Consider the following 27062-nt stretch of genomic DNA (forward strand, 5'->3'; position numbering starts at 1 on the left):
AAAATGGAACAATGGCTGATTTAAGGTTAGCAACTATTTTAAACTGTTGCGATTTGGTAGTTCTCAGCATCTTGCGAATGGTAGTGAGGTTCGGCATAAATTGCATTGATCATTTCATAGCGAGCGTGTAGAAGAATTCAAATATCACAGATATACGTTTGAGTTATGTTGTAAAGAGGGCTGAAACAACAATACTCTTGTAAAACGTACATAACTCATGAACAACAATAAATCAAACAAATTTTCACAGTATATGATTTGTAGAATGAACTTATGGAAAAGATTAAAGTGTTATTTTTCAATAATATATTGATTTAGACACTGAAAATCGATTTATTTTGGTTGCTTCGACCAACAAAAGATCGCGTCGCCTTAAAGTTTGCCCCCACTATTGTATAACGTGTATTGTGTCTGATTGCTTCACATTAACATTATATAATTGATTGGTACGACAAGTATAGCACCTTCTCAGATTTAATTTAATATCTATCCTTGAACATTTTTTATTGAATCAGTTTACAATTGAAGTAGCATCGCTATCATGCAGTTTGAATCTTTTCAAATTCAACGGGTCAAATTGACGAAGTAAATTACCTGTATGTTCCTTGTAACACTCTGAAAGATGGTCAACAATGGGCTATTGTTGTCCAAGGCTCACATAATCATACATCGTAATTTTATGAAGTGATGTTCAAAGGCCAGGAGGCCTAAAGCGAGCACCAACTTAAACTGAGTAAAGTTACAACATACAAGTACACAATCTTACCAAATAAAAGGAAAAAGAAGAGAAGAGAAGAATATGCAAAGAAAGAACCAATATGAATATTCATACAATAAATAGACATTTCACAGTTCACACAATTGATAGTTGGGATGGTGATGGAATAACAAGTGTTCAATGTTAGATTACTTTTGGAATAGGCAGGCTTTTCTATAAACATCAAAATTGATGGGGTATTACAATAGTGGTCCTTTTTGTTCACTCTGGTGCATTCATGTTAACAGTGGAGCAATGTCTTATTATGTACTATTACTTTGACGATTTCAATATTTATCTTTTAATAGACCCCATTGGAATCATGTTGTTATTATATGACCAATCATTAACAATTCGTTTATTTTACTCCGACCCATAATATAGTATTTCATTAGAAAATTAAAAAGAAATACATGTAGGTCATTTCTACATTGATAAATCAAACTACATCACCGGAAATTTGGTTAAATTTGCAGCACAATAATTTAAAAATTAATTTCTTAAAATTTCTAGTTAAACATTTTGAACATATTATAATTACGCCATACGGTGGCACAATATGTTGGCTCCGCTCGGGCGGGCGCGCCCCTTAATACCGAAGTGCACGGAGAAGTGATTGCTTCATGCAGTAAAGAAAATCAGCTAATAAAGTTGTATATGTAAATTGTAAAATTACTGCTATCACAATAATTTATGTTATTATCAAATTAGGTTAATCATTCAGTCATTTTTGTAATGATATCTAATCAAATTAAATATAAGTTAAATTACCGTGTTGAAAAGGCAAAGACCACCACCGTAACATAATTTGCCTCAAATTCGTTCATTTTACTCCGACCCATATAGTTTATCATTAGAAAATAAAAAAATTCATATAGTTCATTTCTTCACATCGGTGAATTGATAAATTTTAATACATCACTGGAAATTTGATTAATTTGGGAAATTCATGTTACTTCAGATGCACACCAGAGGATGTTTAAAGACATTCCCACAACACAATGGGGTTTCTGACCTTGTATGTCTGGCTTTTGTACACATGTGGTATGGTTGATCATGCCTTGCATTGGAATTGTGTGCAAATATCTGGTGTTTTCATCCTATTATTTAACATTCATAACATCGAGACTTAGGAATAAAATTAATGCAGTGGGACAATATGAATGTTTCCTGTAAGAAAATCAAATATCAGTCCTAAGTCTCAACTATTAGCTTGTTGGCTGCAGTTTTAAAATTACCATTTTGTGTGTGTGGCAATGGGGACTTTGCCTTTAAAATTAGGTTATATTGATCAAATTTCCCAATCATAGTGCATTGTAGGAATGCCTTTAAGCCTCCTCTGGATGCACACATATTCTAAGATCACCTAGAAAAATCTGAAAAGGATATGCATTTGCCTTCAATTGTAGGTGACATTCCAATGTATAATCATGCTGAGTTGAAAGAGGCTTCCATTTACAGAACTTAAGTTAGAAGAGCGCACGGTTGTTTGATGTGGTCATTTGTGACATGTCATATCAAAAAGAGACACTTTTGGGCAGGTTATCAATTTTGAGTGTTTTACATATCTTAAAAATATAGAGATATTTTGCCCCACATCACCATTTCCCCAACGAAATCGGACATTCCTAAGCGAGGATATTGAGTTCGTAAGTTATGGTATTATAAAATTGGAAATTGAGATATCGGCCTTTTAAAATATTGTATGTTGAGAATAAGAATTACCTTGAAAAATGTCTTAAAATATACAAGTTGCTAGTATGCCGATCTGAAACTATCAGACATTATTTTACACATTCCAAAATTGTGAAAAAAAATCACCCCCGGGTAGATTTTTTGCTATTTGTCCATTTACGATCCTGCCCAAAAGTGTCTCCTTTCGATACACTACGTCACATTTATTAATTTTTAACAATAACCTTATAATGTTCAATTCTAGGCCTGGATAAAACCAACAGCTATCACACTATATTTTTCTGTTATTCTGTGGTAATTTTTATTCTATAAACTGTACATTTGTGTGCAAATTAAGGGCGCTATTTACATATATTTTTTAAATTTTGTATTAGCCAAATAATGTTACTTATTCCTTACATCATTCAATTTTATTGAAAATTTCATTGCCATTATGTTAGTATTTTTTCTGATGTTCTAATATCATTTTACAAGTGACCACCCCTTGTAAAGATGCAAACAAGATTTACATAAATAGCGCCATCATTGTCCAACTTTACTTTAAAATGTCACAGTTTTACATTACATCAAACAACCGTGAGCGGAGGTAGAACTTGATTGACCCTCGTTATTCTGAATCTTATAACCAATAAGATTGCAAGAACATTCTCAAGTGTTTAAAAATGTGTTATGAACACTTACGTCCACGGCGAATTCACCGTGACCTTTCCAGCCATCCCGCTTATTGAAGATTAAACCGATATATGCAGTACTAAACCATTATATAGTAATCTAGTGTCCAATGCAAATTTATTACCACCTGATAATATTGATCCAATGAGCGACCGAATTGTCCGCTACGGACGACTAATCCAATCGATAATGACTCTATTGACATGTACGAGCGGAGCTCCACTGACCGAGTTTTGGGATATTTTTCACTGGTTTGCAGCTGTTTGCTGTCATTTACTCATCGAGGCGGACCACCGTTATTATAAGGACTATGCCAATTATTTAAAGATTGACATGTAGAGAATAAGCCATAATTGATTGACAGAAAGTACTAAATTTGTACCTATGACGGTTTTATGACACCAATCTTCAAAATACGATCAAAAAATGGCTGCCCGGTGAAGTAAAATGTGCATTGGAATAACACGGCGAGTTTGGATAGATGGTAGGATTTCTTTTTAATAAAAATGTATGTTCCCCGTTATTAAAGCTTGTATCAGGTTGAAGATTCACATATTTGGAAAAAAAAAAAGTAATTGAAACATAGCGAAAGTACTAAAATCATAGCTTTTATACTTTTTGATATATGATACTAACTAGTTCATCCCCAATAGCTACAACACAGCGTTACCAGTAGGGTTCAATTGCCTACTGTGAGTGCCCCTGTATTGTGTGCATACATGTTGTTAACAATAACTGCAAACCAGTCTCATCGAGGAACACACAAACTGAATAATGTTTCATTAACAGAAAACAAATTTAAAGTTACACCTTTTTCCAAATAATCAATGACGATCGAAAAAAAATGTAAGAAAAGAAAGAAACCTTTGGGACACCTAAGCAATACATTTCCCCACAACAGGTTTTAACCTGTTTAATTTAAAAAAAAATAAATTTTGTTAAAGCCATAATGTACGATTTCCGTCTAATTTTTATTTTGTTATTCTTTATTCAAAATGTTGAAACAATATGTATCTGCCGGAAAGAGTTGCTGTCCATTTTAAGCTGAAATAACAAGATAAAGTGAAAGAAATCCCACTGGTTATTTTGGCCATTTAACATGCAGTTCTATGGGAGGACATAAAGTCATAATCAAAAATTCTGCTATGTTGACCTACAAACACTGTACACAACAAATTTGTCTGATTCCATTTAGGTGCAAGTTGGGACATGTGTAAACATTACAAATATGCACACACAAAAAAATCAGGTTTGTTTGTTTGTTTGTTTTATTTCTTCTTTTGCCTGGGTTACTCATTCAGTGGATGTTTTAAGGTATCCTCTGTTCTTCCATGAGGCCCAGGGGTCACATAAAAATATACATTAAAATACATCAAAATAATGAAACAAAATATTTAAATACATAGGATACATAAATATATAAGCATACACAATCATAAATTTAAAATGGGGAAACTAACCCATATTTTACATATTATAAAATACATAATTATAAAATACATAACCAACACAGCGCATCAAATTTAACAACAAATTGTTTTTATCAAAATTAATATAGAATTCAGAATTCATAATTTTTTCAAGAAAGAAATTTAAGATTTCAGATTTCCATTATACTTGCCAAAATACAGCATAAAAGACATGTTTTGGAAACTAAATAATTTACACGGTTTCAGATTTGTGACACAATAGAATTTACATAACAAGAAAATTTAGTATTTGAATTAAATAAACATATTTCTCAAATTATAAAACAATCGAAGATTTTTAACACACTAAAAATTGATACAGTAAGAAATTTTATCAGCATTTCAATTATATATACACATTTGAAAACTAAAAATTTTGATTGCAACATTGGCCAAATACAAGCCTAAGGCCATGTTCACAAAATTTTTTAAAAAGGTTTGCTACTTAATTACACAAATGGTCATATTACACAAATGGTCATATTACACTTGAAAAGAACAACCCCAAAACCATTTCATATTTAATATAGATTGTCGGTACCGTCGTATACCAACAGCCTGATGAATGTTAACCCTGGGTGCATGCCTTTTCTGCGAAATTTATGTGGAATATTATTCTGACGATTTCAATATCTACCTTTTAATGGACCCCTTTGGAAATATGTTGTTTTTATATGATTGACCCTGGTATTAAGAGTATGTGTTTCTTGTGCTATTGATAATATTATTACAATGTTAAACTTCAATTCAATTTGTTATAAATGTAGCTCCCAGGCTTCATATAATTGGAAAAATATTTTTACAAAACCGTTTTCTGTCAATCATACACAATTCGTTTATTTTACTCCGACCTATACGGTAATTCGTTAAAAAATATAAAATACACGTAGTTCATTCTTTTACACATTTGTGAATTGATAAATTGAAACACATCACTGCACCGAAAAGTGTTCATTCATTATATACAATGTACAATATAAGGCTAAAAAAATTGTTATGTCTCAAAGCCCATGGCAGTTTCAAAAACGAATGCGGAATGAATTTTGAATTAAAGATTTTGAATTAAAATGTTATTTTCGAGTGTTAAAAGTACACAGGATAAAATTGTGGTTGATTTACACAATTGAAGTACAAGTACAAATATCAATTGTTTTATACCTAAACAATGCGAGTATCGAATCAAGTAACTTTTCTTCCAAATTTGTCTCAGAATTTCATGATTTTACGGCAAAAACTACAGCTGACATGGACGTGCTAAGAAAAACCATCTCCTTCACTATATATGGGGAAAACGAACGCGCATGGGATTTGAGACAACAATTTTCTTTAAGTCTAAGTACATAAAATTTGATTGCATACACACTTGTTGTCATGCTTGTAAGCCAATAAAATTAATTTGCCATTGAAAATAACTCAAAAAATTTGCATATCAAATTGAAAAAAAAACCCACGCTTTCCAAGTCGTTAAACCTAGTTTATCGGCAATAGAACAAAATTATTCTGTATTTTTGAAAAGAAAATGGTGTATGATTGACAAACTTAGTGTTTCAAATTGAGTTTTTCTCCTGACCAAATTTATACATGGGTTAATAAACACATTTTACATGATTACTCTAGTCCAGCCTAGCTGAAACATCAATGACATCAATTTCCCCAAGGATATTTCCATTCACCTAATTAGCAAATTGAACTGGATTTATAAGCCGACGATCATTTAAGATATACATTTTCCCCCTATCAAAAATCCGCCCATTATATTATGGCGGGAATTGCTGTGTAGGTGGATCACCATAATTCTGATCATATTGATATCAAAGAATTTTGTAAAATGCAAACAAATATTAACTTAGTTTATTCCATTGTCATGGTGTCAAAGAGAACCTAAATGTGTCAAGGTTGCATAATAACAGTTTTTAAACCTACTTGGATGCTACTATTGAATAGTCCACCTTAATTAAATCCCGAGTCTCAAAGCTTATAAGAAACTGAAAACCTAATATGCGGAATGCGGTTTTATTATTATTATCATTATTTTTATGTGTCAGTACAGTTTGGGATAAGCATTTTGTTCAGAAAGTGTCCAATGTCTGCTGCAAATTTTGAGTTTTATTTTCGCCTTTTGTTAAAAGAAAGACATGAAAAAAACTAAACTTTCTCAGCTGTGCAGAACCTTTTTCTATCTCAGCTGTGCAGAACTTTCTTAGTTCTATTTAAAGTTCTACAAAGATTCAATTCAATTTAGTGTCAAATATCATTTCATCTAAAAATTTTAATCTAATTTAAGACACTGATTAAAGAACAATTAATGTTAATCCCCTTAATTGACACTGGTTGCCAGAGTCAAGATTCATCAACTCAAATTTCTCGGCCATATACTGCGTCTTGAAGATGACGAGCCTGTGAAAGAATATGCCCTTTATATTCCACCACATGGGAAGAGGAAACCGGGACGGATGCGGACACTGTACTTACAGTATGTACAACACCTCCAAAATTGTTTCGCTTGCCCAAGATCGCAACAGTTGGAGAAAGCTTGTAGTCGCCTGCTCCGCAGCCGACTGATGATGATGATGATGATCACCAATCAGAATGGAGCTTTGCAAATAATTCACCCCAATATTTTTGTGTGGTGAAATTATTCTAACAATGTTGCTGATTTTCAAAAGATGTTCAACTATTCGAAAATAAAATGGACAAAGATGCTAATTTATACAAAAATGAATATATTGAAGCCAAAGCAAAACTAGAAAAAAGATACAAAGAAATTACCAAAGGGCAATTATTAGAGCTAGAGTAAAATGGTATGAAGAGGGTGAAACCAATTCAAAATACTTTATGGGCCTTGAAAAACATAAAGTAGTCAAAAATTCAATTACGGAGCTTAAGTCGAAAAATGGTAAAAGTATAATGAGACAGTAGAATATTACAGTAATTTGTATAAGTCAAAGGAAATTAAAGATGAAGATATTGACTCGTATGTCAATAATATTCGTGTAGAAACATTGACAAATGAAGAATCAGATATATGTGAAGGTATGATAACTGTAAATGAGTGTACAAAAGCTGTCCAACAGTTAAAAATAAACCGGTCTCCTGGAAGTGACGGTTTAACTTCAGAATTCTACAAATGTTTCTGGGAGGATATTAAAGTAATGGTAACTGATTCATTAAATGAAGGTTTTGAAAATGGTGAAATGTCTTTTTCTCAAAGAAGAGGGACAATCAATTTACTTTACAAAAAGGGTGAAAAAAATAATTTAGATAATTTTCGTCCAATATCTCTGTTAAATTATGACTATAAGATATGTACTAAAGTATTGGCATCACGTGTTCAAAATGTCCTGAACAAAATAATTAGTGTTGATCAATGTGGTTATGTTAAGGGTAGATTTATTGGTCAAAACATAAGAATGATTGAAGATGTTATTGAATATTGCAACGAAATGGATAATGAATGTGCTGTTCTCTTTATTGATTTTCAAAAAGCTTTCGATTCGTTAGAAATTAACTTCTTGTTAACGTGTCTTGAAAGGTTTGGTTTTGGGGTACAATTTTTAAATTGGGTTAAAACCATATATGCCAATATAAATAGTTGCATTTCTATGAATGGGTGGCTATCAAAGTCGTTTAAACTACACAGAGGTATTCGTCAAGGATGTCCTCTTTCAGCTTTGTTATTTATTATGGCTGCTGAATATATGTCAACATGCATTAGAAATAACGATAATATAAAAGGTGTCACATTTAATATTGATCTAGAATTGCAAATTAAAATTGTCCAATTAGCTGACGACACTACGGTTTTTGTTAATGACATGGTTTCTGCAAACAATGTCATGAAAGAAATAGAAAGATTTAGTTCTGTATCTGGTGTTATAATGAATAAGAAAAAAACAGAAGCTATATGGCTGGGCAAAAACAAACCACCTGGTTTAAATAAAGAGATCAAATGGACGGAAGATCCAGTAAAATGCCTTGGAATATATTTTGGTAAAAATAAAAAAAGTCGAGGAACTCAATTGGGAACCAAAATTGAAAAAATTAGAAAAATTACTGAATTGTTGGAAAGCCAGAAAGTTGACATATTACGGTAAAGTCAATATTATTAAATCAGTAGGTATTTCACAAATATTGTACAATGCTAGTTGTATACATGTCCCTGATTACGTTTTTAAAACTGTTAATAAACACATATTTACCTTCCTTTGGGGTTCAGGTACAGAAAAAGTATAGAGAGAAACTATTCCTGGTTGCATGGAGCAAGGTGGGATGAAAATGATCAATCTTGAACATCAAGTACAGGCACTTAAAATAAAATGGGTATCTAGAATGTTAGATGGAAATGACAATGCGATTTGGAAAAGAATATCAAAGTACTGGTTTGAACCACTTGGTGGGCTATCGTTAGTACTTGAATTTAATTGTAAGAGTGCTGATGTAAAAAACATGGTGTACAAGGATTTTCCACTTTTCTACAAAGATGTATTGGAAGCTTGGTATTATATGCAGGGAAACAAGATGAAAGATTCTAATGTTAATACAAACACAATTTTGTGGGGAAATAGCCATGTGAAATGTAAAGGTAAAATATTATTATTCAAAGAGTGGATCAATGCCGGTATTATTTATTTGAAAGATATTATAGTAGAAGACAGATTTCTAAATTTAAAAGAGTTATCACGAATGGTTGTAAGCCCTATGAATATATTTAACCTTCACAAAATAATTGAGGCAATCCCAAAAACTTGGAAGTTACAAATTAAGGAAAAAAGGTTATATTCTTGTGAGAGAATTCCCAGTTCATTAGTTGAGTTAAAAACAAGAAAGTTAAACACATTTCCTTACTAAAAACAAAAGAAATATATAATATTTTAAGTACATGTTTCGAGAAACCAGTTTGCATCCAATACTGGGATAAACAATTAAATGTTGTAGACAAGCCGTGGAATAAAATCTTTTATTTAAAATCCGAAATAGACTGATTAATAAATTAGGGCATTTTCAATTCAATGTTCTTTATAATCTCATTCCATGTAGAAGAAATCTCCACAAATGGAAACTTAGTGACATTGATATTTGTGACTTTTGTAATTGTACTGACAACTATGAACATTTCTTTATAACATGTTCAAAAAATAAATCGTTTTGGAAGCAATTTTCCGCCTTTATATGCCATATTCAAAATATTAGAGTGTTTAATATATGTTTAGAAAAAGTTATTTGTGGATGGCATATTGACAAATCTGAATACAATTGATCAAATATTTTGATTATTTTAGGCGCTTATTCAATTTATAAATCAAAAATCATATATAATGATACGAAAAAAATCATTCCAATTTCGAGTTTATTTATTCAAGAAATTAAAAACATTGACCAAATAATTTCAAACACGAAAAGAAAGTTAAGAATCGACATTGATTCAAATGGTTGGCAGTACGGTAAAGTGTACTGGAATGTTATGTAATCTTGTCTTAAACTATGAGGTTCTAATATGTATAGACCTGTAAAATGATAACATGGGTGTATTGAACATGTAATCCCAATCAAAAAATATTGTATGATAATAATACATGTAGGCCCATTATGAATAGGCCTGTAAGATGATAACATGAGGTATTAAACATGAAATCCCAATCAAAAAATATTGTATGATAATAATACATGTAGGCCCAATGTAGGCCTGTAAGATGATAACATGATGTATTGAACATGAAATCCCAATCAAAAATATTGTATGATAATAATATACATGTAGGCCCTATATGTATAGGCCTGTAAAATGATAACATAATGTATTGAACATGAAATCCCAATCAAAAAATATTGTATGATAATAATACATATAGGCCCAATATGTATAGGCCTGTAAAATGATAACATGATGTATTGAATATGAAATTCCAAATCAAAAATATTGTATGATAATAATATGAGTAATGTCAAGTGAAGCATGATATTATGTATTAATTATGATATAATAAGGATATATGGAAAAGAGATAATAACAAAGAAATAAAGGCAATTTGCCGCACCTCTTTGAGGTTAAAGAAAAAAAACAAAAAAACAATGTTGCTGATTGGTCCAATTGATAATGACAACTTCTTTTTGACCAATAGGCAGGTAGTTCTCATGGAGTTAAGCAGGGGATGGCGAACAATGGGAAATGGCGAACTCCATGATACATACTTGTGTATCTGAAGACAGAGCAATGAGAGTACAATGCATGCCAATCACGGTCCGTATGGTGTTAGCGAACTCAAACCATAAAGTTTTCTTGTTCATTTTCCTGGGGATTCCGGAGGAAATCTCTTTTTGGCAAAATTGATGTTTTAGTACTAGTATTTTCAGCGAGCTCAATATCGCCATAAGGCTGAGTTCACATAGAAGTATACGGTATACGGTATTCGCTATACGAAATACGCTCATTCGATCAGGCTGAGTTCATATAGGAGTATACTATGTGAACTCAGCCTGGTCAAATGAGCGTATTTCGTATAGCTAATAGCGAGTATACATTTGTAGGTCAGTTTACCAATTTTCTTCGTCTAATCAAATGCTTGTAACTTTACTTCTGGAGGTCACATTGCATTGAATGAGGTGTCATAATGTGCAGAATTAGATAGTGCATCTATTACAAAAAAATGAATTTACCCACGTATGGTTTAGTTTTAAAATTAGGACGGTATACGCTGCACTAAAATCGAGCACGCACGATTCCCACTATACTATACTATACTATACGCAGGTATATATGGTATACGGCCTTTTCGAATAGTGCCTTATGTGACCCGGTACTATGAAATTACATTGCCCGATACGCGTGCACCTGCAAAACGTGCACCGTATACCCGAATAGTATACTTCTATCTGATCGTAGCCTTATGTGACCCGGTACTATGGAATTGCATTGCTCGATTTAAGCTATACGCGTGCACCTGCAAAACGTGCACCGTATACCCGAATAGTATACTTCTATGTGAACGCAGCCTAAGGAAGAAAAGTCAACTTTTGCTATGTTATTATGCAAGTCTTTGAGACAGAATGTACCCCAAAAATGTTGTATTTTTACCTAATGGGATTTGAAGTGCATTTTTTTCAACCTATCTTGAAGTTTAAACTTTAATGCAGAGGTTGTTATGGGTTATTATTTATTTTATTATTTCATCTGAAATATCCAGATTCTGTCGTTTTCTATCTCTGTTTGTTTTTCTGTTCATAGGCCTATAAAAATACCATTCACGTATTAATGTATAGGCTTACAAGAGCATAGAGTGTCAGTTATATTCACTACTTGTAGCTTCATCGATCCAGAGTTTTTCGGAACTGGCCAGATGAAGGGGGCTATACCCGGCTATCTGTACATGTATAGACCCGTGACGTCACGCAGACGTCACGGGTCTATTAGATATGTCGATTAAATGCACTTTTTTGGCCCAGATCTATGCTGTTTCGTATATTTATCAGCGTTTCCAACCCTTTTGAAACCATTCTAAGCGCTACAATGTCAAAATTGTGGCTACATCATAGATATCTCGGGCATCTCAGCGCATCACCTGGTTTTTCCATATGAAAGTAATGAAGGTGTTCCATCAAAGCTTTCGTCGTGTGCTGCCACCTAGCGGTGGTTCCGGGAACGAATGTTGTCAACACTGCGGTTAAAGCGCCAAATCGTGCTAGTTCAGTTTATAACATATTTAACTTTAGATCCCGGTTTTGGATATTGTTTGAAAGTATCTTTACGAGTTGATGGAGCAACATACATCAATTAGTATTGGATGGGTTATCAATGAAGTGACTCTCCGTTATAGCATATTTGGCTCGGACTGGGAGGTCATTATTGTTGATTCGCCACGCCTTTATGCTTCTTTCACTGCTTGTAAGGTATCGGCAACACTGACTGAGCGAGATGGGTTCAAATGAGGTTTTCTTGCGGGGTCAAATGGATGAGCCCGGTCTCCCTATGTCCAACTGAAGTCAGAACGATTTCATCAATTAGAGGCCGGTCGAGTGCAGATCCGTCGGAACACGCTTTTCAATACGGAATAAATGCTAACCTTATCCAGCAGCAAAGTTCATTTCCCATTGAAAAGGCGTTATCCGACGGATCTGCAGTCGACCATTCAGATTAGATAACACTCGCACCATCATAATCGTTACAAAGCGCTCTTCAAGTGGACATGAATTATGGCATTCATTCTCCCATGGAAGTAGTGATGTAACAGAATTAATATAGCGTTGCTTCAAGGCCACAATTTTTTTAATTGATATGGAAAATCGTTCTCCATGGAAGTAGTGATGTAACAGAATTAATATAGCGATGATGTTGCATCAAGGCCACAATTTAAAAAAAAAATTCATATGGAAAAATATTCCCTCGAGGATTAATATTCACTGTCTGAATGTAGATTATAGCGAATTTATTGATGTTAAAGATAATGGAGACATTTCCCACCAAGTTGTTATATTTTTAACAGATTTATGCAATTAATCATATCATTTGAACTCACTTCTGTACTTTACAAGATTTATTAATTGATCTGCCATTGGGTTCTTGGCGGGAAAATATATTCTTTTATTTTGCACAATATTTCTGAACTAATATTTCTAATTAAATTCATCTTTGTTCTAGGATGGGAGTGAATTAATAAATTAATAATAAATAACTAAGCTCTTGCACTTTGATGACATTGCTTTAAAAGACCTTTTTGGTTTCCAATAATCATGTGGTATTGGATAAAGAGAGAGCACTAATTGACCTCGCTAACGTACGCGAAAGCCATCAATCGATCTTATGAAATTTGTTGATTTTTTCAAACCTTATATTTTGCTATATTTGTAAGAAGTTGTGCAATAATTATATGGGGGGGGGGTCAATTTCCAAACGGCATGCCAAAAATTGCTTGCCACCACTTTCGGGCTGCCGAAAATCGCTTTCCCCCACATCTCCCACATGCCAAAATATCTATACCCTCCCCCTTTGCACATGGTAATTTTTTGGGATCCCAATTTTGCTATAACTATCTACATTCAGATAGTGAATATTATCCACTCTAGGAGACCGAGAGAAAGTTTAAGTAGTAGATAAAGGGTGAGAAACAGACCATTACCATAGATAATCGGTGTCTTGTTGAGGTATGGTGAGCATGTTAGTCGCTCGGAAGGCGAGACCCCGAAGGGTCGAGCCTTCCGAGCGACTAACATGCGAACCATACCTCAACAAGACACCGATTATCTATGGTAATGGTCTGTTTTGAACCGTTTATCTTACATATACGGTGAGCCAAAATAAACGAATTTGTTGTTATGGTTTATTCATTTTCCAAAAGACAAACTGGAAAAGCTGATATGATTATCTTGTGTAAGTTTAGGGTTTTCCAAAATAAAAAACACACCGAGACAGTGTAATATTCTTCCCGTGTGTCCTGCGTTTGAGTCTACGAGTCTTATCTAGTGTCAATTGAAAGTGATTTAATCAAATCAATACAGCATTGATTTTAACCGGAGATTCTATTCAATTCACTTGTGGTCATGTCCCACTCGATTATACATATTCGTAATATTAATAATGAATATGTAAATAGTTCAAAGGTCAAAGTGGGTGTGTTTTACCTAGACATGGCGATAACTCATTTAACACCATAGAATTTATATTTATCTTTAATATACTTATAGAACAAATGTACTGAACCAAATCAACGCATATTCCTGGGTACCTTCCTCGACCTTTTTTGGTTGGGGTTAGGCCGCAGATTGTTGTAGTTTTTCTACATCTAGTCTTGTGGCCTGTAATGTACTGCATTTTAGGTGCAAAATATCCTTGGTTGAACTTAATTTGTAAGACCTCATGGCTCTTGTTTTGTTACCTACTTTGTCGGAATCTGCGTTATTTGGGGAGGGGGGACAAAGGTAGATTGACATCCTCGTCCTAATTATACAGGCTTTAAGACATAATACAAACTAATTTGCATTATTCAATAAAGGTGTTCTTGGTGTCATTCAATACACACAAGTATTGTTTACCATCTTCATTGAAATCTAATATGCATAAACTTGCATAATAATTTATGCTGATCGTGTAAAATATATTAAACTTAGATGCATTTTAAGTTTGTTGAAATGTCCAAAAAGTCAAATAATGTGGCCAGTGTTTCTAAATATGAACATGTACTTCTCTTGTTCAAAATTTATTGACCTGACCAAGATTATCTTGACCTGACCAAGATTATCTTGACCTGTCCAGATTATCTTGACCTGTCCACATTATCTTGACCTGTCCACATTACTTGATATAATCGACAGTTGACCAGACTTTGAACAAAAGAAATACAATAGATAATGGAACAAAAGAAGAGGGCTAGACGTATATTCGTTGATAACGATTTTCCATACGGAATTTTAAAAAAAACCTGTGACCTTGATGCAGCATATGTGACGTGTCATGTCAAAAGCAGACACTTTTGGGCAGGATCGTAAATGGAGAAATAGCCAAAAATCTGTCCAGGGTGATTTTTTCACAATTTGGGTTTGTTGGGAATTTGTGATGTCATTAATGTTTAAAATATTGTCTGATAGTTTCAGACTGGAATAGAACTGGCATCTGGTATTTTTTGAGACATTTTTCAAGATAATTCCTACTCTTAACATTGTCAATAATATCTTTAAAGGCCGATATCTCAATTTCCAATTTTATAATACCATAACTTACGATTCAATATCTTAGGAGTGTCCGATTTCATTGGGGAAAACGGCGTTGTGGAGCAAAATATCTCTTTATTTAAGATATGTAAAAACTTCAAAATTGATAACCTGCCCAAAAGTGTCTGCTTTTGACATGACACGTCACATATCATCCAAATCATCGCTATAATCCTGTTACATCACTACTTCCACGGCGAATGCCACAATGCCCAATTGAACAGCGTTTTGTAACGATTACGACAGTGCAAGTGTTTATCTAATTGGTGAAATTGGTATGACTTCCGTTGGATAGGGCCTATCAGGAATTTAAATGAATATGGGAAGGGAAAACTAAATTATATCCTGGTTATAATTTCCGTTTGACAGCTACCGTGCGTCAGAAATTTGGGCTATTTCATTTAAAATCCACACTACCCCTGTGGACGATTTTGGAAATATGTTCCATAGAGGGAGTATGAATTTGAAATGGACCTGCGTAATGTGCTAATTCCATTCAAAATTCATACTCCCCCTGTGGAAGATATTTCCAAAGTCTTCTACAGAGGTAGTGTGGATTTCAAATGGAATAACCCATTATGACAAATGATGACAGTTCGCCATTACCCAATGCAGCATTGGGGATAATTGGCATGCCTGGACATTTTGGGGATTGGGGTGAGGTAGAGGGGTGGGTCGGCCAAATGTTATCGGAATACCTGCGCAAAATAATTCGATTTCATACTATTTGAAGTAAAAGTTGACACACATTGTATTCAATACAGAGGAAGCGCGCAAAAATACCAAATCAATGTGTTTACTATGTGAGTATTATAAAGCCTTAATGTACGATCTTTTTTCAGAATTCTTTTGGCATATTTGTAATAATTACACATGTTCCAACTTACATCTATGAGCAAACTGTCAAATTCGCCCTATTTGTAGTAAAACTGGATGATTTTCTGTAATTGGTCCGACATATTATCATAATATTTCAGATTATGATAATATGTGATGCGATCAAGCAAAATCAGTCGGAACTCGCAAATATTGATTTTGAGATATAGCCAAACAAAGGTAATATTTCCTTTTGTTTCCTATTGTTTTGGAAACTCTTAAATCGCTCATATCTTTGGAACTGGTTGTTCAATTTTATTGGGGTTTTCTGCCGAATGCAGTTTTGTGAATGCTTTTTACTATCCTATAAAAAACTGAAAATTTAATATTTCCGAGTTCCGACTGATTTTGCTTGATCGCATCACATATGTCGGAACGATCGCAAATCTTAATCTTCTACGAAGCCAGTTTGGTCACGCTCCCTCCACACATGGAGGGAGTATAACCAAACTGGCTGCGTAGGAGACTAACTCTGAGGCCGCCCTCGGCGTCCTAATCCAAAAAGTGCGAGATATTTCGAGTGATAGAGATGAAGTTTATGATGTTGTTTCTTTGCAAATTTCCAATATTTTTCGCGTCCAAATGTATTGGGAACTTTCATAATGATTGCATATTATCATTTTGGAAGAAAAATCTAAAAATTCAAAAAGATCGTACATTAAGGCTTTAACTTGACAACCATGAGTCGGCAGTGGACACCATTACATAAAAACATAACACTTTCACCGTTTTTTAAATTGATTTATTTTTATTATTAATATTATTTCAACCGGGAAACATTTTAGACCATTCAAACCCAGTATACAATATCGTTTCCCCTTAAATAGGAACTGAGTGTATCAAGGTTGCATAATAACAACACTTATACTTAACCTAATAGTATGCACGTTTGCTTCTGTAATCATACATTTATTGTGATGTCCCATATACAGCCTGTCTCAAAAAAAATTGTGCAAGTGAAAAGCGCTCTCTATGGCCATTAGATAATACCAATGTGACATGCTTACATCAACGTCAAGGGCGCATTCCTAGCTCTCGAATGCCGTTTGTTCTGTTCAATTTCCTTCTTTTAATCTCGAGATATGTTTAGTTAACAACGAAAGGTTAAAATCACAATTGTGCCACTTTTACTAAGGAATTGGACTACACAAGTAAATCAATGATAGCTGATGTTGATGCGTCTAATGCACTCCCCCTTCGGGCCTCGTGCATAAGACGCATCAACATCAGCGCGCTGCATTATTTTGTCTAATTTCTCTCCCAACAAATAATACGCGTTCATTAACCTATAAGTTTGCAATATTTGTTTGTCTTTTAACATGTCGTGAGTGACAAAGAAAACAGTATTTACCATGATAAAATCATTGACATGCGCATGTATTTAATTTTACAGAAGAATGTGAAAAAGCTATTTCTCTAAAAGAGAATCATATAATACCTGTATCATGATAAAACAGTAAAAACAGTAAAAACTATTTTTATTGTTGTATAATTGATGCGGTCTTCTGATTACACGAGGGAACTCTTGATAAACTTGATGCTATCATTGATTTACATGTACAGTCCTTTGGATCTTCCCTAGTAAAAGTGGCACAATTGTGATTGTACCCTTTTGTTGTTAACTAAACATATCTCGAGATTAAAACAAGCAAATTGAACAGAACAAATAGTATTTGAGAGCTACGACTACGCCCTTGACGTTGATGTAAACATCATGTCACAACGGTATTTTCTAATTGCCATAGAGGGCGCTTTTCTCTTGCACAATTTTTTTTAGACAGGCTGTACATTTGTTGTGTCTATAGCTACTTACGCTCACCTACTGGTTTGCAATTGCATTATATTATGTTTCCATTTGACATACTTGGGTCTAATCGATTGCAGGGAAAACGTGATAGTTAATGTGTTTAAAAAGTGTATTCGGTTGGAATGTAGATACTTATTGTGGATATTACTGTTCGTGATGTTAATTTATGAGCTCTCTTGGCCCGACAGTTTTGCAAATTTTAGCTGACGCTTGCAACAATCCTAATATTTTTTTTAATGAAGTTTTGCAATTACGGACTCTTTTGGGCTTCGTAATTTGTTTATTACGTTACCCGAAAAAATTTGGGTTAAAAAACGTGTTTTTTTAAAGATTTTCTCCAAAACTGAGCATTTGTACCCAAATTTGACCTCACAGATGGATTTATCAAGCCTTTGCTATTCTAAATATGTATACTTTTATATACTTTAGGCTACCAATTTAGCAGTTATGTGGCCCAAAAGTTCTCATAATTTCAGGGTTAAGACCAACCTATAATAACCCACAATTTACAGAAACCAATAACCCATAATTGACAGAAACCTAATAACCTCCTTGACGAAACAAAAGGCATTTTGATGCAGTCGCTTACAAGGTTTCGCACATGCCCATCTTTTGATTGCCCATTGATACACTAGTCCAGAGTTTAAGCGACAACAGGCGATTAGTGCAGAAACCAATCAGACGCTGAAGTAAATTTGAGCAATAAATCCAATCGATATTTATGACGTTGCCGTTGCGGTTGAAGTACATTTTCAAACTTCATTTCGCAAACTCTCTAATATGATGTCCAGTATTCTGATCATTCAGCTTATATCGTTCAGCTATCAACTTTCAACTCCTTCTGTAATAAGATTCTTATTCTTATTGAAATTCAGATACGTGTTCATGGATTTTCGACATAATTATTTATTTTCTTTCTTTTATTATTTTAAAGGAATCTACAGCAGTGGCTCTGAATGGCCTGTACGAGATGTTTTACACGCCACCTGTACGTATTGGTATGATAGGGCCTGTATTATCCTTTATAACAGTGGAAATAGCGGCTGTCACGGGATTGTGGCAATTTGTACAGGTATGTCGTATTAATTCGTGATCTTCCCTAGGAAGTCGACTTGACATGATGCAGTCATGTCTACAGTAGAATTCACCACGACCTTTTCAGGACTTAAACCCCATTAAAAGCTATTAAACCAAGATAACACTCATTGAAAACAGCTCAACTGATTAAATCAGATCTTCTCTGGTTGTGCACATGTGTCTATTTTACATGTGCGGTATCGCAATGAGCTGGTATTATAGCTTCAGTTGGGTAACCGATTATAAAGGAAACGCAAGGAAACAATGGTATGTTGACCTTTGTTCACGAAATGAGACAATGGTCTGCTTTTTGTTAACCAGCATTCTTGAAAATGAGCAACATAATGATTGTTGACTTAACACGGTTTGGAAATAATTTCTTCATATTTTTCGTGTTATCTGTCGTTTACATATCCTTCCTAAAACACCAAAGTACGAATATTTCCAAACATCTAAATTAGCTAAAAATTTAGGACATGTTACAAAACTATATTTTCTAGAATTTTAGAAGAATACTTTTAATATTGGCCGGTTATTTTTCACACAGCGACGTTAACTAGGCAATGTACTATTACCTATAACATACACTAAAACACCAAAGTACGAATATTTCCAAACATCTAAATTAGCTAAAAATTTAGGACATATTACAAAACTATATTTTCTAGAATTTTAGAAGAATACTTTTAATATTGGCCGGTTATTTTTCACACAGCGACGTTAACTAGGCAAATCCCCATACTTCTAACGTACGCTATTTGTAGAGGTCACGCGTCAATGGTAAGAGCACTGTGTATTGTGTATAGGAAAACGGACAGTAACTGCAGTATGACTTAGATATTGTCATCACATCTTCTTATCCCCAGTGGCGGCACCAGGATTTTTTTCGGTGGGGGGGGGGGCACCTTTGTTTCCAATGGACATTTTATTGTGAAATTTCATTGTACAAGGAATACATTTAAAAAAAATCCACATAGCCCACGAATGAAAAGTATTTAATTATCTTTGTAATCACTCAAGAATCATTTTGTTTGAATTTTACATCCAAACTAGGTGCTATTAAATTTTTTGAGCCTTTTTATTTTACATGTAAAGTCTATGGGGGTGACGATTAGAAATGGACGGCAATATTGAAAAACCCTCATTTTGAGACACTATGCAATGCTACCTGAGTGAGTACAAACATAATTAAATACATTTCATTCGGGGGCTATAGCAAAAACAAAAAATGTCCTATACCTTAATGGTTATGGAACAAAGGTGGGGCACAGTGTCATCGCCCCGATATCTTCATGGCAGAAAATGCCATGGTAGGTTGAATTCACAGCCACGCATGGCCATTGTATTCCCACCTATTTAATAGTTTTTAAATGCATAGTGGGCTGAAGGACATCCGACTAAGGCTAATGACATTAGCCTGTGACTGACCTCTGTACGGTCAGCGAGCATACATTCGCCATTGTCATCTGCTTATAGACTGCCTCTACGATAGTCTCATACAGCTAGTTTGTGTCAGTCGGTCTGACATTCGTCGATCCTGTATGTTCGTGATAGCCACATACAGTCTGGCCCGAGACTACCTCCACGAGGGTCTACGCTGCGCTATTTAAAATTCTGAATTTTGGTCACTTTTTCAGCTCAAGACGCAAGCTACTCTCTCAAGACGCAAACTAACGACTATCATATCTGTTCAAAATATATATTCAAGTGCAAGGAACCACATCTGGTTTCTTTATACGAAATCATTTACGGGAGATATTCATCATTTTCCACCCCGGTATCCAAAGATTTATCGCCTGAATATCAATCATGCATAGCACATTTACGTGTATCGATCCCGTGTATTCATTTCAGCGCCTCTGGTTGTATAATGTAATTATTAACCGGGCGATGTCGGTGGGTGTGTGTGTGTGTGTGTGTGGGGGGGGGGGGGTTATTGTTACGGGATCAAAGATATATGAGTAGGGATTCTATTTAAAAAAATGAATAGTTCGAACCTAGCGTGTATGACCGTTTAGGGCCGCCGATTTCTCATTTGTAATATCAATGTTTGAAAGAAGGATAGCAACGCAGCATTATATCACCAGAGGAAATCTTGGAAGCTTAAATCATTATAATAATTATGCACTCAATACTTGTTATTGAAAGCTGCAAGTACTTGAAGCGAAGCAAATTTGAATTGCTATAAAATGCCAACAACGCCATTTTGTTGCTATGGGTATGATCAAGCTGTTGTGACGATATTTCATTTGCATAATTGAATATTGATCATAGTGCCGTAAGCCATGTAAACCCGTGCGTCAATTACACGCTGTGGGGCGAGGTATTTTCATGTATTGATAATTCAGGCACTCCTTTTGACTCTTCAAACGGTACGGTCGCAACCATGGAAAGAAAAGTGCAAATGATCGTCATTGTTTGGCACAAATAATAAAAAATGACGTCACGGACATAAACATCAACCTCCTAATTTGCATAATTATAGCCGCCATTACTCCAGCTAGCTCGTGATTTGGTCCTTTAGCGATCTAGGTAAAATGATCCTAAACACCAAATTCTTTAAAAACAATCCATTTTTTTAACAAAGCCGGTTGATTTTACCTGCATACAGTACAGGACAGCTCAGGTCGTGCCCATAGAACATATTTTTTCCCACATGAAAAGTCTGTATTTTTAAATCTGAAATCTATTAGTACTTTAAATAAATTTATTGTATAATTTGTAATCAGAGTCTGAGACATCCAAAAATAAAGACACCTACTAAATGTCATTCTCGATGAACGGTCCTATAAACAGATTTACTTTACTGTTTACCTTGAAAATATGGACTACTGAAGAAATCGTCATACTCCATTGGCGGTTATATTTTGTGTGGGTAAGTGCAATTGCTGCCATGTGTAGATTAGTACAATATGCTATTATGCTGTGTGTAAATTGCCAAATGTTCACAGAGCAGCTATTACACTTACCCACTTCTGGCTCTGAACGTGAGTCGCAACATACTATGATTTACGTATAGGTCTTGGTTTTATACACATTATTTTATCCAGGTATCCGGAGCCGCAACCTCCCCCGCTCTTGCTGACAGAAACAAGTACCCAACGTTTTTCCGTACTGTTGCATCGGCTGCTAAACTTAACTTAGGCTACCTTGAGATTCTTAAAGAGATGGATTGGAAGACAGTTGCAATACTAACTGAATCAAGAGAACCACATTTAAGTGTAAGATTGTTAAGGTGGTACTACACGCCTTGATAAATCTATGACTATTTTTGCATTTTTCTCAAAAAATAATAACACACTGGTAAAAAAAGTTATGTATATTATAGGGGAAAGGAATCCAGTTACTACACTGGAATTTCAGTGACTCAAGACAAACTGTACGTTATTTATGATAAGAAAAGAGGTACCGCTATAATAATGTACCTCATTTCTTATCATACGGTTATAATGAACTACTTGTCTTGAATCACTGAAATTTCAGTGAAGTAATTGGATTCCTTGCCCCTATAATATACATAACTTTTGTTAGCAGTGTGTAGTTGTTTTTTGAGAGAAATGCAAAATTAGTCTCAAAATTTATCAGGGGTGTAGTACCACCTTAACGCGGAATCATAAAGCATAACATTACTAATGGCATTTTTAGACAAAATTATGAGCAAACTCTGCTGAAGCTGAAATTAAGAAACTCAGTGTCAAACATTACTATGGTTACGATTCAACTCGGCTGCACTTCGTTAAATGGAACAGCTCAAATTACATCGCTTGAAAATATTCTTACCATTGTTGTACTCATAAAAGTAAATTGTTATAAAAACAATATTTATATTCGATTGCAGATTACTCTAAAAATTTCTATTTTCTTTCTCTAACAGGTATCACAAGATCTTCAGAGCAATTTAGAGGACAACGGTATCAGAGTAGCTATTGCAAAAACTTTCGCAACCGACATATCTGATACAATTCGACTTATTAAGGTATTTCATACACTACAGAGACTGATTTTTCTTTCCATTTCTTTCTTATTGTCTCTGTAATCAAGCAGAACGCCAGTGATAAAGAAATTCTAATTACCATGCACTTAATTAAGACTAATGCACAAAAAGTAGCTGCACGCGCCTATTCGATGTCATACTTTTGATATACACTTTTTAAGTACACCCCCATAGTAGTAGTAGAATTTTGGTCATTTTATAACAGTAAATACGGTGATGTTAAAACATATTTGGGCGAAACAGGGACTTTTTGGAGAAAACAAAAATAATTATTCAGCTAGTATAAGCTTGCTTTGCCTCGGTTCAATCGATAGTGGAATGTGCAGAAATCCAGCCACCAGAAGTGAAATTATGTATTAGAAAAAAGTCAATATCTAAGAAATTTGTATGTATAGATGGGCAAAATCTTCTCAAACATTATAATATCATACTGGAAAGGTTTGACTGTATGCTTCTAACTTCTAATATAAGAAAATGAGTATTTTGTAAAAAAAGCTGATAATGCTTCGCCAAGTACAAGCTAGTGATTTTACGGTCTCCTTAGCCCCGGATATCGACGACAAAGAAGAAAGACACAAAACAACCAAACTTTTGTGCGGAATGACCACGGAATAGTTTTATGGCTCAATAATACTGAATAAAAAACACATAAAACACAAAGCCGTATATACACTGGCTATCTGTGCAATGTTAAACACAAGAGCACCTTTAAATTCTGAATTACCAACTGTCACCGTGATACACAGGCGAACGAAGAAAAACATATACTTTCAACATGTACTTTAATGTTTATGCTGTCGCCATACTACACGGACGACTAAATATAACAATTTGTAGCAAATCACAATAGTCCCTAAAAGCTTAAAAGTTTTTTCCCAACCCCTATTTGTTCCCGAAGGGGCCGCGTCCCCAGCAACGCGAATAATCTGAAAAAAAACCCGCTCAGGCTCCAAAAAGTAAGCCCTCAACGCCCCCACCCCCTTTTCCCCCCAAACGAAACAAGGGCGGGTAGGGTGGGTTTTCATTTGAAAGAATGGCCATCAAAACTATTCCGGAGTCAAATTGTGACGTCAACGGCGGCCAATGCACACGCCCTCATCGTCGATCGATACCGGGACTAATACCAATTAACAAAAACAAGTTTCGCTAATTGTACTTAGTTGAAAGGTGTCACGCTTTATTGAATAGCGGTAGTATCAGCTCCATTATCGGCCTGATATGTACCACTAGATTTGGTCTAAATCTACCGCACCTTACAACGCGTCACCTATTACATTTCATGAATGCATTGGAAATTCTACAATAAAGTTACCGTAAGGGTCCAAATTGGAAGACCCCATTTCCTAGGATAGAGCAGACAGCAGGCCAGACCATAACCAGACGGTAACATGTGTGGGTATATTTCACCTTGAAGGCATGGATACGATAGTCTTGTAAACCGTCTCCTGGGCCATCCAATGTGCCATGAATTTGTAGGACTCTAGCTCACGGTTGTTTGATGGGATGTAGAACTGTATTTATTTTAAAGCAAATTTGAAAACTGATGGCGCTATTTATCTAAAATCTTGTTTGCATCTTTTCAAGGGGTAGACACTTGTAAAATGGCATTAAAACATAAAAATGAGTAACATATAGCAAGTTAATTTTCTACTACTTTTTTTTATCATGAAATGAAAGGAATAACTCATATTATTGGGCTAAATTTAATTTCAAATATATGTATATAAATAGCGCCCTCAATTTGCACACAAATATACAGTTTATAGAATAAAGATTACCTCAAAAAGGCAAAAAAAGATGAAAAGTTTGATAAAGAAAAGAACATCTAAGTTAAAAATAGCTAAAAATGTATGTGTATATTATTGTGATAACTGTTGGTATTGTAAAGGTATAGAATTGAAAATCATGTAATGTTTTGCTAGAAATAATAATAAATGATCACATCAAACAACCGTGAGCTGTGGCTTTAAGCAAGCATTATTCCACAGTACAAGAAAGAACAATCTTAACTCAACAGGGGATCGGGAGGTGGCCTTCGTAATAAGTTGGCAGGGGCCTTCAATTCTGTAATAAAAAAATTATAGCCCTAAAAAGTTTGACTAGTAAAAATCAGCGCCCCTCTGGTAATACCATCTTGTCACAGGTCAAAGACCCATTGCCGCCAGATCAACATTTGGCCGGAAGTCCAGTTGTTATGATCTATGATATCATAGTTTTATGATTCTATGTAGGCCTACTTAAAAAAATAGCAAAACTAAATAAACTGGACTCAAAACAAAACTCATAATTTTTCACAAGGTCATAATATCTTAAAAATCCTGTCCATAAAAATTATAAGTTTCTTTTTGAGCCCAGTTTATAAATATATCCCTATATTGTTGCTTCTCTTTTTTCAATTAACAGGACACCGATGTACGGATTATCTTCGGAAATTTTATGAGGGATCAGCATATCGCGTTTTCTGTCAAGTAAGTGTCCAGCATGAGAAAATTGACACACCTGGGGAAACTTTATGTTTGAAAAACCAAGTTTATAACCACATTGTCAAAAACATTGAGGGAAGTCATCATGTCGTTATCTTCAGGTCTGCATCTTTCACTATCTCTAGCCCACAAACCGAGAGCTCCTTCAGTAGTAACACATGGTCGCAGATTGGTACTTACTACAATCTAAGAACACTTTCCCTATGATAGTTTTCAGAGAGCGACTGTAGTGAGCAACCGATGACTATTCCTGCCGGTGCCGTAACATGAATAAAGCCTTGCTTGGATAACAATATTGTTTATGTAAATGTATAAGTATGTTCAATAATTTCATTTGTAGGCTTTTAAACAAGGCTTGTACGGTGTGAAATATGTTTGGTTCATCAAAGGCCTTTTTCAAAAGGAATGGTGGCTGAAATACGAGGGTACAGACAGTTGTTCACCAGAGGAGGTGAAAACAGCATCCAACGGTTACTTCTGTGCTACATACAGTGTCTTTGGGAGGACAGAAACGCCAGCAGCTACTGGAATTGTGAGTCTGTATTTTTAATGAAAGTAAATAGCGCCCTCAATGTTCACATATAGATGATTAAATGAATAAATATATAAATTAACAATAATAAGTATCATAGATAGCTTAGAAATATCAGTTTAGATATTTGATAGCTGTTGTCATTGCCCAAGGGTAAAGTTGAAAATTTAAATGGCATTTTTTAAATAATTGTAAACTTTACAACAAAATGGGAGTATGAAGAAATTAAGACTGGCTTTGGTCATTTGGCATGGCACTACAAATCCTAAAGAGAATCTTACTCTGTAATTAAGTGGCTATAAATTTACATCTTAAAGATTTTCCCTTTTCCTCCCAAGTATAAATTTTTTAACCTATATTTTCAGACGCCTGGTGAATTTCGGAAATCAGCCTCTGCCCGCATCAATTACAATTTCACTATGGATGGTCAAGAGTACTTGGGTATAGGTTATGATGCTATGTTGGCCTTAGCTCTGGCCCTTAATGCTTCCCAAAAGGAACTTCCTAAAGGGGCGCTTGAGAACTACCGCTATGGTGACACGGAAACAACAGAATCTATCAAGAAGAACTTGTATGGACTAGATTTTCACGGAGTTTCGGTAAATAATATTATCCCCTAGTCAATAAATACTATTATAATATGACGGTAAAGAAAGCGAGTGTTTACAATGTTTTCCTTCTCTGAACTCTCATGCAACTCCTTATTTAATTAGTGCTAGGTGAAATATGGAACCTTACCGAACAGCAGGAATAATTAAAGAGGTTTGAATTTGCCGCGTGGCCAAACCTATTATTTGAAAATCAGTTGACTCTGCGCTCGTTTTAGATATTCGCGATCCAAAAATCGCGAGGGCTTTGAAAGAGACTTGCATATGAGTGCCTACGATTCATTGGACCCCCAGGATTGATGTTTATTGTTGACTTACGGTTTATAATGATTTTACTACTAGGGGCATGTCACTTTCAGCGACGATGGGGGAAGAAACAGTGATTTTTTGTTGA

The 27062-nt window shown here is 34.6% G+C and overlaps 1 protein-coding gene across 1 annotated transcript in view; it reads left to right on the top strand.

The window, feature by feature from the left end:
* The window catches only part of LOC140154067 (gamma-aminobutyric acid type B receptor subunit 2-like), a 100754-nt gene that overhangs the window by 49505 nt on the left and 24187 nt on the right, over positions 1–27062 (top strand). The window contains exons 5-12 of the mRNA XM_072176677.1: positions 18909–19046; positions 22102–22272; positions 22926–23027; positions 24206–24212; positions 25449–25513; positions 25869–26060; positions 26426–26659; positions 27011–27062. The exon at positions 27011–27062 is cut by the window's right edge and continues 12 nt beyond it. Of these exons, the coding sequence (XP_072032778.1) occupies positions 18909–19046; positions 22102–22272; positions 22926–23027; positions 24206–24212; positions 25449–25513; positions 25869–26060; positions 26426–26659; positions 27011–27062 (961 nt within the window). The remainder of the gene's footprint in view (positions 1–18908; positions 19047–22101; positions 22273–22925; positions 23028–24205; positions 24213–25448; positions 25514–25868; positions 26061–26425; positions 26660–27010) is intronic.

Source organism: Amphiura filiformis, chromosome 6 (genome assembly GCF_039555335.1).
Source record: "Amphiura filiformis chromosome 6, Afil_fr2py, whole genome shotgun sequence".
Lineage (NCBI taxonomy): Eukaryota > Metazoa > Echinodermata > Ophiuroidea > Amphilepidida > Amphiuridae > Amphiura > Amphiura filiformis.